General features: G+C 41.3%; 1 protein-coding gene across 1 annotated transcript in view; it reads left to right on the top strand.

The window, feature by feature from the left end:
* The first annotated feature begins 365 nt into the window (after positions 1-365).
* The window catches only part of ASNS (asparagine synthetase (glutamine-hydrolyzing)), a 26,646-nt gene continuing 10,924 nt past the window's right edge, over positions 366-16,087 (top strand). Inside the window, exons 1-7 of the mRNA XM_019508464.1 lie at positions 366-679; positions 4,192-4,429; positions 6,320-6,505; positions 6,841-6,942; positions 8,620-8,747; positions 11,890-12,016; positions 14,555-14,661. Of these exons, the coding sequence (XP_019364009.1) occupies positions 431-679; positions 4,192-4,429; positions 6,320-6,505; positions 6,841-6,942; positions 8,620-8,747; positions 11,890-12,016; positions 14,555-14,661 (1,137 nt within the window). The 5' untranslated portion in view covers positions 366-430. The remainder of the gene's footprint in view (positions 680-4,191; positions 4,430-6,319; positions 6,506-6,840; positions 6,943-8,619; positions 8,748-11,889; positions 12,017-14,554; positions 14,662-16,087) is intronic.

Below are 16,087 nucleotides of genomic sequence, written 5' to 3'. Positions count from 1 at the left end.
TAGAGCAATTCCTTTATTGCAAAGAACTCAGAAAGACCAAAACAGGTTAAAATGTTTTTAACACTGGATTCCTACTTGAAATCTCTGCGTTTATCTTATGAACGCAGGATAGATGTTCACTTTATAGACTCAGTCAGAGATATATAACATTTATCTTTTGACTTGAGTATTACCCACCTACCGGTGCTAACATTGCACTGTGGCATTCCTGAAAGGATCACAAGGTACCCCAGGGTGCTACAGCACCCAGGTCATGAATCACTGGTCTACTAGAACGTTGTTTTTTTGGTAAGGCAGTGTTTGATTATCTGCATTCAGGAAATGTAAATGTACCTTCTACATAACTTTTCTAATAACAATGCGTTGTTTGATCATATGTCTGTTAACAGGGTTTTTGGTAGCTGTGATACATCCCTCGTCAGATTTCACAATGTGTGGCATTTGGGCCCTTTTCGGAAGTGATGAATGCCTTTCTGTCCAGTGTCTGAGTGCCATGAAAATAGCCCACAGAGGTCCTGATGCATTTCGCTTTGAAAATGTTAATGGCTTCACCAACTGTTGTTTTGGTTTCCACCGACTTGCAATTGTTGATCAGCTATACGGAATGCAGCCTATTCGAGTGAAGAAGTTTCCATATTTATGGCTGTGTTACAATGGAGAAATCTACAATTTCAAACAGGTAGAAAAAAATAATTTGATATGTAGTACAGTACCTGAGTGGCAGTGAGTATTCAGAACTTGTCTTGAACATGGTGAGTTACAATGTCAGGAAAATAACCAAATAATTCATCTTTTGAAATAAATGAGCTATATCAATTACTGCATATACGTGAGCTGGGTTAAAATCTGTACAGTAGCCCATAAAAATTTCACACTGAAACATGACTGTGGATAAATAGCAAGAGGGAAAATAATTGCTAAGGAAATCTATTCTCATTTCAAGCTTCCTAGGGTGAGTACATTGTCAGTGCTTTCTAATAAAGCAACATGAGCTGGAAAAAAGTATAAAATTGTATTAAAAAAGTGAGCATCATCTAATATTTGGTATCTTAGTTGGGGTGAGTTCTGTTGTATGTCTTGTGTTATATGTATGTTTTCTATTTTATTTTAACATATTGGCTGAGATGGGACCTGTCTCCAGTATCAAAGTAAATGAACATTGCATAGATGATCCCAATGGGATGGGATTTCAAATGTATTTACTTTTGCGAAGATGCCTAGTGGAATTTTTTGAAGACATCTAAGCAAGTGCCTTTGATCTCAATGGAGTTTGAGTATGTGTACCCCAGTTTCATGGCACTGTTTGGATGGGATGCTTTTGAGCATGCCCTTCTCACCTATTCTCTCTTCCATGCTCCAGTATGCTTGAGAGTGACTGTAAAAGGATATCTCCAGAGCAACTTCTCCGCTTCATTCCTGGGTTTGGCATATGCAGGCAGGAGTGGATGGGCCGGGTGTTGTCAGGAGCAGTCTTTCCCAAGAGTGCCCCTGAAGCTATGTAGACTCTCACCCTGTATACCTCACCTGTGGAGACACCTTTGAAAAAGTACTAAAACCGTTAAGTTCCTAAATGCTTTCAAAGATCTGACACTTTCCGTCCCAATATAGTATCTTCCTGACCTGGGGACTGTGTATTCAGTCCTTCCAGGATGCTCAAGGTACAATGAATAGGGACCTAATCAAATCGCAGTTTTGCGGATCATAAAATTGGGCGATGTCCCTCAAATCTGCAGGGAAAAAAAACTTACTAAAAAAATGCTGGCTCCCTCGTGGGAGTGCAGCCTACTGTGGGGGAGTGGGCTGATGAAACAAGGGCAAGCAGGCAAGATGGGTGCTGCCCCTGCCCCTTGCCACTGATTAGCTAAGAGGGTTGCCTGTCATGCAGCCCTGCCCCTCTCCACCAATCAAGGACAGGGGGCAAAGCCATTTGACAGACAGCCCTCTCCAGTCACCAGCGGGGGGTGGGGCCACCTCACGATAAGCCTGTGAAAAAGGTGGTCGGCCCTGCGATCTGCTGGCGAAATTGGCCAGCCACCTCCTTAGTTGAGTAGACCCCTAATAGTAAATAATATGTCTAAGTACTGCTAAAAAAGCATTATTCTATAATGCTCACACATTCAAACTCTTGCTGAGGTCATTGAAAGTTTGTGTATATGTAAACAACATCTGTTGTGTGTGGACATGGGGTGAATTTTAACACAGTGTTGTTCTCAATAGCATTTACAACTCCCAGCAATCCTATCATACTGCAGAACAAAGCAAGTATTAAAGATGCAGTAACAGCAAATCTGAGAGATTGCTGAGTTCTGCAGTATGTCAAGGTCATTCTCAGTAGCATGTACCGCTTTCAAAAATCAGACTCCGAACATGGACCCAGACTGGCAAAATTTGTGTTACCGTTAGTGGGAAATGTATAATAATAGGTGCTTAGCCTATTAAAAACAGGGATCTGAACCCACATTTCCCTCCCCCAGCTGAGTGCCCTAATCAGTAGGCTAAAGTCAGACTCCTTGCTTTCTTTCTGAGCCCCATGAGTCTTGTGTTCTTGGTGGCCCAACTTCAGCAGGAAGTGTGGTAGGTGCTCCCATATAGCAGCCTATAGGTGTGTGACTGGATACTGGAGAGTCACCTGGCTGGGGTCTCTTGACCCCAGTTGTCTTTTTCTGCCTAGTGCAGGGGGGCTGGACCCAATGATCTACAAGATCCCTTCCAGCCCCTAACAATCTATGAGAGGACATTTTTGTGTAAAAGGGAGACTTAGGCATGAAACCCTCAGGGCTGAGAACTCGGATCTCCCATGGAGTGCTGTAATCACTGGGCTATTCTATGAAGTATGGCAGGTAGCAGAATTCCTGCCGTAATCCATATCTTAAAAATAGTGAGGGCTGCGTAGGCACCTAAACTCAGAGGTACATATTGCTTCAACGCCCTTCCTATCTGTTTAGAGTCCAATATGCAGCCCTGAGTCAGGTGCCTACGCTTCAGACAGGGGTGAGAATTCAAACACACCCCTGTGCTCAGTAGTTCCTATTGAATAGGTGTAAGAGGTTCCCTGTTCAGCATGTAGGTTTTTATGAATTGCCCTTCAGAGATGCTTAGATCCCCTTTGTCTGCATGGTAAGCCTTGGCTCCCCATTCAGCCTCCTTAATCGCCCAACAGGGAATGAGCACCTGATTTTTAGGGATTGTGATGCTTAAGCTGGAGATACCAAAAGTGTCCGTCAGGATCTCAAGAGTGAAAAACAGACTTTCAGAAGTACTGAACATCTGCTTTTTCAATTTTGGAGCTGAGAATGCTCAACGCTTCTGAAAATCAAAGCCATATGTTTACACTTTTATATCCAGAAATTGAAATAAATGTACACAGTTTAAAAGCACTTTTGAAAACATCCTTGAAAGTCACTTCTTTAAGATTGCACAGGGACCCTGTGGGTAGTTGGGGAAAGAACCCTAAGCACAGCTGAAATAAAAGGGCTTTGTGCATATAAAAATGTCAAACAGCTTTCAAACTCTTCTCCACCGGGTACTTTACATATCTTCTTGCATACAACACACGCTTTTCCCAAAATTAGCTCCCCCCAAATTGGGGTGCATGTATTAAGTGGGGAAGCTGATCTTTTCTGAGTACAATAGGAGTACCCTGCTTAGATTTCTGCTTCACACTGTAGCAGCTATGATACTACTATTCAGGCAGCTGAGGGAGTCAGTCGACTTAACAGCTCCTTGTTCTCCCCAGGTGTTAACAATTGTCTCTCCTTTTTCATGACCATGATGTTCCACTAATCAAGCTCATCTTATTAGGGTAATTTTGCTATCTGTTAGTTGCTCCTGGTCTTTCTCATCCTATTTCACAGTCTTGGAAACTTTAGCTCTTTCAAAATCGTAGCTCTACCCATGCAGATCACTTGTGATCATTTAGGGTTTCAGCTTTTGTTGAAGAAGAAAAGGAGGGTGAGTCAGCTGAAGATTAGGCTCTGTCCCTGCCTTTTGCAGCCATAATTTGGAAAAAAAAATCTTTATTCTGACATTCAAAAACAAGATGTGTATTATAATTTGGGGCATGTTTTGTGCAAGAATACAGTATATTTTCTTGTTAACTACAAGCAAGTAAATGTGTGTCTGTTTTTGTTTAAAGTAAAAAATAATGCAGTCAGTGAATGTTAATCTTTTCTTTCTAATAATTTTCCTTAGTTGAAAAAACAGTTTGGATTTGAATTTCAAACTTTAGTGGATGGCGAGGTGATTCTTCATCTATATAGCAGAGGAGGAATAGAGCAAACAGCCTCCATGCTAGATGGTGTATTTGCATTCATCCTGCTGGATACTGCAAACAGAAAAGTGTTTCTGGGAAGAGATACTTATGGAGTGAGGCCATTGTTTAAAGTGCTGACCGAAGATGGATTTTTGGGTGTTTGCTCAGAAGCAAAAGGTAAAATCTGTAAAATGTAGGCTTTGCTGTTACAAAGTCTGGGAGGAAAGCTGCTTTCTCTTGATAATCCTTAGGAGAGGCATACTTAAGTGAGTAGCAAGGCAATTAATAATGGTATCTAATCAGTCAGTCTAAAATGTAAAAATTGGCTGCTCTTATTTAAAAAAAAAATAGAACTTAATTTGCACATCTAAAGAATACGTGGACTTAAAAATTGACTAAGTTGTCTTTATAATGTCTAAAATCATTTATCTGCTTTTTGTTGGTTTGACTTCAAGTATGTTTGTTTCTGACATCAGAAAGAAATTTGAAGTCTGTATTTAACTATTAATTGGGACTCAGGAATCAAAGTTGCAGTAGATGTGTGTCTGTGAGGTCAGAATTTGGCCCTGGAGATTCTTAGGAGATTCTCATTGAATTCTGATTTTCATTCAGAGGGGCATACATTTTTTATGTCTGGAGACTCTTTTTTGGAAGTTTGATATCCTGAAAGATTTTTCCACCACTTCTTTTTGTAGAAAAATCAAATTTTGGGACCATAGACATTAACTTAGTTGAACACTACTAAATTGAAGTAGGGAAGGAGTTCATCTGAATAACATACAAGTCAGTCTCTTTTCTACTCATTTATGCTGCTTTTGGTTATTGGCATCCACATTAAGTTCACTGTTTTTATGGTTTGGATCTCATTAGACTCAATTCTGCAACTTTGTGAGTTAAAAATACTGTAGGGATTACTGCAATGCTAATAAGGATTACAGGAGTGATATTACGATTCACTTCTGACAAAGCTGAGATAAATTTATTTTGGAATTGATCAAACTGCATCCAGATGACTATCTGATGCTATATTACATTTCAGGTTTTTCAAAATGCTTCCTTTAATTTCTTCAGAAGTGGCAGCTAGAAGGCAAATAAAATATGGCCATTGACAATTTACTGCAAGGCTGATCTGCAGCCTGCACTAGAAACGCCATGAGCAGGGTGAGAGTCTATCATTTATTAAATATAAAAGTTCTAAATTAATATAACTAACTTATTTTAATATACTAAAGCAATGACTTTGGCCACTTGGTGATATTATAAATCTTTCACTACTTTTAATATGTAAATTGTGCCTTTCAAGCTCTCATAAGCAGTCATAATTATCAATTAAAAATGAGTACTAGTCAGACTTTACTATGTGCTGCACAGGAGTCTGACATTGCTCCTGGGAGATGAGGCATGGGCTTGGACTATCTTGGGATGAGGAGGGGAGTTAAACTTTTGTTCCAGACTTCCTGGATAAGTTCTCTAGGCACAAATATATTTTATAAAGCAAGGATCCTGCCACTTGGTTTTGTAAAAGAAAACTTTTCAAGTGCCTACCTTCAGGAGGCCTCTGCGTATCCCCGAGTAAAGCACTTAAGTCCCCCAAACGAGAGGGATTTCAAGCACACCACTTCCCTGAGTGTTTTTATCAACTACCTTTAGGTGGGTCCCCACCAAGTATACAGACTCCTTTGAAGCCTAGTCTGAGGTTCCTACCAATCTCCATTCACTGTATAGGTAGCACATACGCATTAGTCAGAGTTCTGGATTCCTCAGAGGCCAGGAGCTTAAAGTTTGGCCCTGCGGTGTCTATACTGCTTGTATTTACTACGCACTACTTCTGCTTTAACAACCCCATCTGTAGTTCATAGGATTCCTGCAACAGAAGAGTCATCAAACATTATGGTATCTCCCTATCTTTGTGCCGGCTAGCAAAGGATCACATCTGGAATGTTTGTTATACAACTCATTTATAATCTGGAAAGGAATATTTCATGCTTCTAAGCATAGTACTGTTAGAGGCATTGCTACTTACATAAAAACTCTTGAAATTTCCTTACTTTGTTTTCTTGTCTGTAGGTCTTATGAACTTAAAGCACTCGATGTCTTCTTGTCCTAAAGTGGAGCCATTTCTTCCGGGACACTACGAAGTATTGGATTTAAAACCATCTGGTAAAATTGCGTCGGTGGAAGTGGTAAAATTTCACAGTTGTAAAGATGAACCTCTGCATGCTGCCTATGATACCGTGGAAAGTTTGCCTTCAGGTAACACAGCAAAGCAAAAATAAATTTACGTAAACCCATTTAAAATGTAATCAGAATACCCCATTATTTAATCATTTTGGTATATATGTTACTTGGATTGTTTGGTATAATTGGTATTACTTGGAAGAAAGCAGAAATGAAGCTTTCTATAAAGGAAGGACGTCATATCTTGGGCTGTCTTTGTACCGGCTGCTTCTGAATATATTGGGGCTTGTACATCCTTGCCTGAAATCCATTTGATAACAAATTACTTGGATTCAACCAAGTTAGGAATGTCAGTAAAGTCATAACAAAACCTCTAATTGGATGTTTTCCTGTTTTACCTTTTTCAACAGGTTTTGAGCTTGAAACTGTTAAAAGCAACATTCGGATTCTGTTTGAAAATGCTGTTAGAAAACGTTTGATGTCTCACAGAAGAATTGGTTCTCTTCTGTCAGGTAAATAACAGGACTTCCAGTCCTTATACTTATTTTTGCCATCTAAAAAGTGTTTATTTACTATGGTTTGTCAGTGCTCTATCTACAGTTATAGGAATGCTAATTAACCTTTTCTGTTACAATGTTCATCAGAAATCTGAAGTATTTTTTGAAAATTGTCATCTTTATAGAGCCTCGCTAAGGTGTTGAGCTGTGCTCTTTTTGACTGAATGACCATTATTCACCAAGAAGAAATGCAGTTATAACATTCTGTTCAGTCCATTCCCCAACATACTCTTAAAAATGAAGGACTGTCAAGCTCCATGTGAGAGCAAAGCCAGAAACAGATGTTGCATTTCTCCTTGGACAAGCTATGTCTGCGTTTGTCCCAGGATTGGCGCGAACACACACATCACTCTCTTCTGGTCAGGATGTAGAGAGCAGCTAAATGCATTGCTTCCCTTCTGCCATTGATTCAGTGATGCAATCCTGGGATAACTATAGAGATGCACTGTGCCATGTCGTACTGTAAACTGTTAGTACTTTTTGTCTTGACAACAGAAATGAACATTTGAATGATTGCACTTTGTCCCAGTGTTTGTCCCACTTTGTTTTAGCCTTGGGTCTGACATTTCATTTTTTTTATTTGTAAAATTACTGACAATCAGAGTTGTAGTAGGCTGTGCATATAGGCATCCGTGGCTTAATTAGATGCACGTACCATGTACTCAGTGAGATGGATGTTTGAATAAAACAGCAGTTGTTATGCAGAGTGAGTAGCTGAAGCCCTGGTGGGGGTGGGGAGCAGAAATAGGTGGAATATTTCAGAAAGAGTGTTTTTGCCAAAAAATGGAAAAAAAATACAATTTTGTGTTGTCTGCATAAAATATTTGGAGCAAAAAAGAAATCTTCAGGAAAGTCAAAATATCTGGTGATGTTATTATCATAACATTTACTTTTTTAAAATTTGAAATGAGGTTTCAGGACCAAATTTATATAAATGTAATTTAAAACATTTTATAATTCAATGGGGAAAACACTGAAAATGGGGCCAAAGTCTTTATTTGTTGTCAAACTAAGAGTCTTGGTTGATCCAGAACTAATGTCTAGGAGGGTGGGCTAGTTCAGCCAGCAAACTGAGAAATTAATTATTCTCACAACCTGTAAACAAATTTATCAGAGGTATATCATAGAAAATTAGAGTTGGAAGGGATTATCTAGTTCAACCCCCTGCTCAAAGCAGGACTGTCTCCAACTATATCATCCCAGCCAAGGCTTTGCCTAGCTAGGTCTTAAAAATCTCCAAGGAGGTATATTGAATCATAAGCATCAAGTGGATGAAGAAAGCACTTTCATAATGGAAATGACATGGATGATCAGTCCAATCTTAAAAGGTTGGGTATGGAGAATATTTTAAAATCTTTTAAAAATCATTGTTCTATCTTCCCTTTATGTATATTAAAGAAGGATTCCTGTCAAGCTTGCTGGACATCACGTTGCATTAGTAATTTCTACTACAAATGTTCCACTGAAATTGTATAATGTCAACTTTATCATTTAAGGCTGTATTTCACACTCATAAGTATATTTCATACTTTAAGTTAATACAGCCTTTAAGTAATAAGGCTGCCTTAAATCTTTTTTCTGTTGTACAGATATCAGTGCCTTAAAACAATAATAAAATTATTTTGTTGGTAGGAGGGTTGGATTCCAGCTTGGTTGCTGCAGTCCTCCTGAAGCTGATGAAAGAATCAAACATCACATACCCCTTACAAACCTTTGCAATTGGTATGGAAGACAGTCCTGATTTACTGGCTGCCAGAAAGGTATGGTAAACAATTTATTTTTTTTCAGTTTACACTGTAGCATGATCAATGTAACTCTATATTTTAGTATGACCACTGCTTTTGCAATTGCATTACGGAAGCGAAAAAAGCCCAAAACATTCTCTTCATGGGCTGCTGGTGCCTCCTAATACTGCGGGGGTCCCCCAGGAGCTGATTTCAGACTGGGGACAGTGGGCCGAGGGGGGGAGGCCTGAGCGTGTGTGCATGCGTGTGTGCTCTCCCCCATGCGAAAGTCTCCTGTGGGAGGGGAAAGGGCTATGGTGGGGGAAGGTAAAGAGGTTGGGGCTGGCACCAGGGAAGGATCGGGCTTGGGGCTGGAGTCCCCTGCACCCATGCGGTTGCCCCTTCTCCCATGTTAGGGGTCACTGCCTGGTGCCAGCGTCCACTGCCCCCCAGCCCTGCACTGGCCCTGGCTGCCTCCTCACACTGGCCCCAGTCCAGTCTCAGCCCCACACTGTCCAGAGGGGCCCAGAGCTGGAGTAGGGCCAGCTTTGGCAGTGCCACTGGGCCGGCAAAAACGGAGCCTCCAGGATCCAGGACCCCCCACCCCACCTAAGTCGTCCCCAGTGGCTCCAGCAGGGTTGCGGCTCTGGGGACACAAGCCCCCCAGTTTTTTCACGGGGCAAGGGCCGGCTGCAGCTGCAAGGCGAGCTGGGCTCTGCCTGCTCCACACTTCTGTGCTTCACTGCAGCCTTTGAAAGAAGGCGTGGCACCATGTGTGCCCCGCAGCTGGGCAGGTCGGGCAGTGAGGCACATGGCGCTGTGGTGTGCTGCTTTCAAAGACTGCAGCAAGGCATGGAGCAGGCAGAACCCAGCTTGCCTCGCAGTTGCAGCCTGCCCTTGCCCTGTGCAAAGACTGGGGGCGGGGCATGTGTCCCCCTTGGCTCTCCAGCACCATGACTCTGCAGGGACCACTGGGCTCTGCTTGTCCCACGACCTGGCCCGGCTGGGGCTCCATTCACTGTGAATGGGGCCCTGACCAGGCCAGGTCATGGTGCAATCAGAGCCCAGCGGCTTGTACAGGGACGCAGCACTGGGGAGCCAAGTGGTTGGGGGAACGTGCCACCCCTCCCTTGGCTACCCTGCTGTGTGCACACTGGTGGGAGCTGCTGGGCTCCATTTGCCCCACGACCTGGCCCGTTCAGGGCCCCATTCACTGTGAACAGGGCTCCGTCCAGGCTGGGTCATGGGACAATCCCTACAGTGCAGCAGGCAGGGGTGGGGATGAATGATTCACCGCTTCCCCTAGCCCGCTCCCTTCTGCGCTGTGGGGTTCTTGATCTCCCTCCCCAAGAAGAAATCTTACTTACCTGCATGTGCCTGCTGTGCTGGGCTGGCTGCCAGCCCCTCCCCCTGCTGCAGAAGCCTGAAGCTGGGTTGCCTGGCGGCAAACCCGGAAGTGCTGCTGGCACTTCTCGCGGGGGCCCGGCCAATCTCAGGGGGTGCATGTGCACTCAGGTGCACCCCCTATGCATCGCCAGTGATTCTCTCAATAGTTCTCTCTTTTGGATGGATCCAAAGTTTGATGTAAAATTAAGTTTACACAGCATTGGCTTTGCTTCTGAGTTAAATCTTGCAGCAGCAAGAGCTTTGGCTTTATTTGAAAGACCTTTCTGAGACCAAGGCTACTAATGCATCATCACCAAAAAGACCATGGCTAAGTTTAAACAGTTAAAGCCCAAGGCTGAATCAGTTCAATCTTTGCAGGTGAGTCTAAGCTGTGTAGATTAAACTGATAAGCAAGTGAGGAGACATTCACTTTTTGTTTCTGGAAATGCATCCACATGCCTGCAACAGCCCAGGTCAAGCCGGGGTATACTAGAGCAGTTGTTCTCAACCTTTTTTGTACTGGGACCTATTTGCAAAGATCAATGGCTTGTTGCAACCCATACCACCCTGGCCTTGCGCCTAACCCGTAATACTTCCCACCCATCCCCCTGGACACAGCCTTGGTGCCCAGCCACCTTCCATCAGTGCGAGCAGGCACCTGCCCCTCTCCCCCATGCCCATCTCCTCCACACATGTGTGCACACATACACGCATGCACACACCACCTCCTCCACTCCAACAGTTCCCAAGCCCCAGCCCTCCAACCCCAACTTTCCATACACTTACCATCATCTGGTTGCTGGGGCTGCTCTTATGACCCTGCCGGCTGCATGCTGGCCACAGCGCGAGCAGCCCCTTGCAGGCCGGAATGGTGCCAACTTGCAAGGGGAAACCCATGCTTTTGTGCATTTTTCTGGTACTTGCTCCTGACCCTTTGAAATATTCTTCTGACCCCTTTTTGGGTTATGACCCATGGTTTGAGAAACACTGCGTTAGAGCATGCCTCCTTGCTTAGTTGGGGCTAGCCCGCCCACCCTGCGATGTGGCAGTTTGGGACTGGGATGCTGTGGGACTGTAAGTTAAATTTGGATCTGGAGTGGATCTGGGACACAAGTTCAATAAATCAATTTAATCTACATCGGTTCGGTATGATACTACATCTATCCAGGTTTATCTTAAACTAGTTTCAGCGATTTTGAAAGTGGTTTATGTGCACTGAACTTCTGTTGTGTGACAGAATTGAACCGGTTTTCAATCACTTACACCGGTGTGTTTGTAATTTCTGTCCGTAGCCCATGTGTCAAAGGTGCATCAACTCTGCCTACATCTGTAGCCAAGTCTTAGGATAAATGACTAACTTCTACATCCTGGAAGAAATGTGTATGGGGTATCTAATTTTGCTCTTGCAAAAGTTTTAGTTACCTCAAATTTAATTAGCAATTAATCTGTTAAATCTAAGGGTCTCAGACTTAAGTGTAGATACTTTTTGAGGGAATCATGCTGTCTTTTGGACTGTTCAGCACTTAAAATCAAATACGTTGACTACTTATGTCCCTTACGAGTCCCATTGCACTTTGGGGAGCGTCAGAATTGGAATTTAGTATAGTGAGAACTTTTGTTTAGGTTATCAAATTTCCCACTGTAGGTTCCAGTAGATAGCATAGTTTTGTCCCAGTTTCACTTGTTAAGTAATCATGGTAAGAGTTTGTTGAAAAAGAGACTGGGCATTTCTGATGTGCCGTATGTATTTGTACAGTGTTTTCAATTGAAATCATTCCATCATTGTAAACAGGTAGCAGCTCACATTGGCAGTGAACATCATGAAGTAATATTTAATTCTGAAGAAGGCATTCAGGCATTAGAAGAGGTTATTTTTTCCTTGGAAACCTATGACATTACAACAGTAAGAGCTTCAGTAGGTAAGGTTTGTAATATTATTAAGCATTGATGTATAGTTTTATACACGCACATTATCCTCATAGACCATTTAATGGTCAGAGAAACCAGTTTTATTTCCAATTCTACTGTTGCTTCAGTATTAGACAATGGGCAAGTTATTCAGTTTCTTTGTACTTCACTTTACCTATGAAGAGATGTATGCTTATGTTTCTGAGGCTTTGAGGTCCTTAAATGAAAGAAATATATTAATAGATTTTGAGTCCACATTAGGTTTCCTACTCTACTGTTTCTCAGCTTGTGGTTCTTAGCTTCTAACAATGGTGGGGTTATGAGGAATTGGAAATTTTATTACAGCCTAATTAAAGACAACTGTACCCCTCCTCTCTCTGCATCCCCATAAATTCTAATGCCAGCTATTCTGTTAACTGTTAGAAATACATGCAGAAACAAGTTTTACATAGGTTTATTGCTATTAATTTGATATGTATTTACTCTTACATTAACTGTAAAAGTGAGGGAGTTGTGAACATTTTTACTGCGGAGGGTTGTGAACCTGAAGAGATTTGAGGAACATTGATCTATCCTGAACTCTTGTATAATACAAACAACAGAATTTTATCCAGGACTCGTGTTTTGAGTGTAACAACTTTGTTTTAACTACTGTACATATCTCCAAGGAAAGTCACCAAGGACTAGAAAACAAAAGCAAGTTTTCATGAATGGTTGACATTTTACAATAAGCAATACCATATGTACTTGCATACTACACACAGCTTTCCTCCCAAAATCAGCCCTTCAAAATTGTGGGGAGGCTAGTTTTAATTTATCTTAAGCAGGGAAGCTAGTTTTCATGTGTTGGAACAGAAGCAGGGGGATGCTATGCTCCAACGGCTGACACTTGTTTCTGCTTCAGCAGGCAGCAGAGGTGGGGTCTATTTGTAACCTTCTCACAGCCATAGCTATTGGCTGAGCACTGTAGCTTGTGCTTGAAGTAGCAATTTTGCTGGCTGAGCTGTCTATAATATTTTGATGAGGCTTGTTGTGTAGAAACAACACTTTAAATATTTATCGTAACTTACATAAAGAACAATCTACAGTAAAGAAGTAGCAGTCTTGCTACTCCCCTCCCAAGGGTCCTGCCATACCAGGAAGTTCCTGCTGCCTCACCCAGATATCTTCTGGGATGCCACACTTAGTGAGTGCTCCTAGTTTCTAGGAGGACTTACTCTTTATGTCACATGTTTGGCCATGGATGTGGGAAAAAATCTTTTTTTCCCCCTACATTACGCTTCCAAAAAACAGTTTGTGTGTCTTATTTTGTGGCATGTGGTATGTAAGAAAATATGGTATTCAGAGTTTGACCTGTTTTTCATATTTCTTTTCTAGATACTCTTGTTCCCACATGGGTATTATTTAATATGCCAATGAAGTGGAACCCAGTAAAATAAATGCCTATAAAATGTCTAAAAAATAATACACTTCTTGTTACAAAGCCAAATTATGTAAAATAACTTCAGAAAAGTGGGCAAGTTCTTGGCAACCGTCAATCCTCTGAATCATGATGTATGCACAAGAGGTCTATATGACCATCACACCAAAACCTTCAGCACGTATACTTAGGCAAGAGTCTGGAAGTGGAGGCTGCCCTAGTCCTACCAGCCTCACTTTTGACCATCAAGGCAGAATCGAAAGGCCGGGCCAAGTTCAGATGTTCAGTGCCTGAATGGTTGTAGCTTTTACCAGTGAACAACAGATTAGAGCTGCTGCTGACTGCCTAGCGCCTCTGCAAGTGCACATTTCTGTCAAAGGGTGATGCCCCTTTTCTCCAATCAAGGAGTACCCACAAGGCAGTTTTAAGGAGTCCTAGACTTGCCTTACTCTGGAGGTTGCAACACTGTAGTATTTTATAGGAGCTTCCCTGCCACAAGCGTCTCCACTATGTTGCCACCACCCTTCCAGTCAGATGCAGTTTATGGGGTGAAGTAAATTCATTAAAAATCATGTTAAGAAAGTTTGAAAAACAGTAAGATTTTTATCATTTTAGTTCAAAAAGTGAAGTTTACATATTTAATATTTGTTACTTCTGTGGATTAATCTTAACTAATGAGCCTGTTATCATTCTTATATTTCCTACAACTAAGCCTGTATTGAGGAAGTCACTTCTATTCACAACAGTGCTTAAGCTTAATTTTAAGTATGTGTTTAAATTCTGTTAAGTCCATAGGGTTTATATATATGCTCAAGTACTTTCTCAGATTGAGATCACATATTTCACTCCAACTATTTGTGCTTTAAGGCTGGTTGCAGGAGTGTACACAAACAAACGGCTTTGTTTCATAAATAGATATAAAGGTATGCAGTTAGTAATATTATTCTGACAATGAAAACCAGAAAGAAATGCCCTTTTTGTGTATTAACTTTTTCTTACCATAAATTAATATGAAAAGAAACATTTTGATTTAGCATATTAAGTATTGTCTATTTACAGTTATAGAAGCAATCGAAACATTTTGTGTAGTTATAACTTCATTATAATGACTTTATTAATTTGTTTTTAGGTATGTATCTAGTTTCAAAATACATACGCAAGAAAACAGACAGTGTTGTCCTTTTCTCAGGAGAAGGCTCAGATGAACTGGCACAAGGATATATCTACTTCCATAAGGTAAATTACAGTATTTTTTCACACACGTAAAAAATAGTTTTATTTGTGCACGCACACACTTTGTTTCAGTGTTTTCACTGAAACAATCAGAATAGTACCTAATGTTTTTCTGTTGTTGGTACTTATCGTTTGCAAGTGAATAATAGTTAAAATGAATGCTTGAAGTAGTTTCTAAAACTTCTATCTTGCAAATGCTTCTTTTTGAGTAGTTCTGTATGTGACTAATTCAACAAAACTGGAATATGTAAGTTTTAAGAGGATATCACATATCCTGTCTAGAATCTAGGTATTGTCTTTACCTCAATTTCTTTTTTAGAGATCATCAGTTACCTTTTTTTTGCAATATTTTTAATGTGAATGTGTTTTTTCTTCCTATACTTTAAAGGAAAATTTAGGTTGGTTAAAGTGCCAGATGGAGACTGAAGGGCAGAGCCTCAGCAGATATAAAATGTCACAGCTCTGCTGACACTGAGGCTATGACAGCTCGCTCCAGCAGGGGATATGAGACAAATTTCTCCCTTCTCTTATAGCAACAGTAGGGTGCTCTGCCTACTGTCCTGATGATGCAGAGACTATTTCTGAGAGAGATTCTCACTGTTCAGTTCTTGATATCTATTCTGGGATTAAAGTGTGAAGCTAAGAAACTGTGCAGGTTTACACTTATTGTGAATTTGGCCTGATCCGTTTATACTTTTTGGATAGCATCTGTCACTGAGCTCATCTTGATTTGTGGTGAGAATTGTAGTAGTAACAGACATGCAATATTTATGTAAAATTTTACATTCAGCATCCCCACTTACATGCTCCAAGAATTAATAATGTGTTTGAGGACTGATCATTTTTTATACTCCTGGTTTCCTTTTCCAGGATTACTTATGCCTTACACAGTTTCCTAGGATGGTGTTGTGTGGCAGTCTTTGGTGTATTTTCAATAGAACATGATGTAACTCTTGGGAAATATACAAAAGCTCATAGCCTAGGTGTGGGATCTGAAAAGGTGTTGGTATATGAACATGCAAGTTTTGTGTGTGTGTTTCTTTGTGTGCGTGAGTGAGGAAGGTAGCAGAAAGATTCCTAATAAACGGGCTACTATGTAGTCTCAATTATTTAGAATTTTCTTAAACATCTGGCTTGTGCTTTAAATCTGTGCAGATCACTGTACTGTGATCACTGGAAATCCACTTAGGACCATACGTATGAAAGTAGGGCCGCAAGAGACCTCACAAAATCATCTAGCCCAGTTCCTAGCTCAAGGCAGGATCATCCCTGACTAAACCAACCCACCCAAGTGTCTGTCTAACCTGCTTTTGAAAGTTTCCAAACGTGGAAATTTCACAACTTTTCTAGGTAGCCTGTTCAAATGCCTGACCATTCTCATAGTCATACAGAGCCTATACACTCGCAGGGGAGGCTTCTCCGATGTGCT

This window comes from Gavialis gangeticus, unplaced genomic scaffold, assembly GCF_001723915.1.
Source record: "Gavialis gangeticus isolate Ggan-Ray unplaced genomic scaffold, GavGan_comp1, whole genome shotgun sequence".
Lineage (NCBI taxonomy): Eukaryota > Metazoa > Chordata > Crocodylia > Gavialidae > Gavialis > Gavialis gangeticus.
This window is presented reverse-complemented; position numbering and strand designations above follow the sequence as displayed.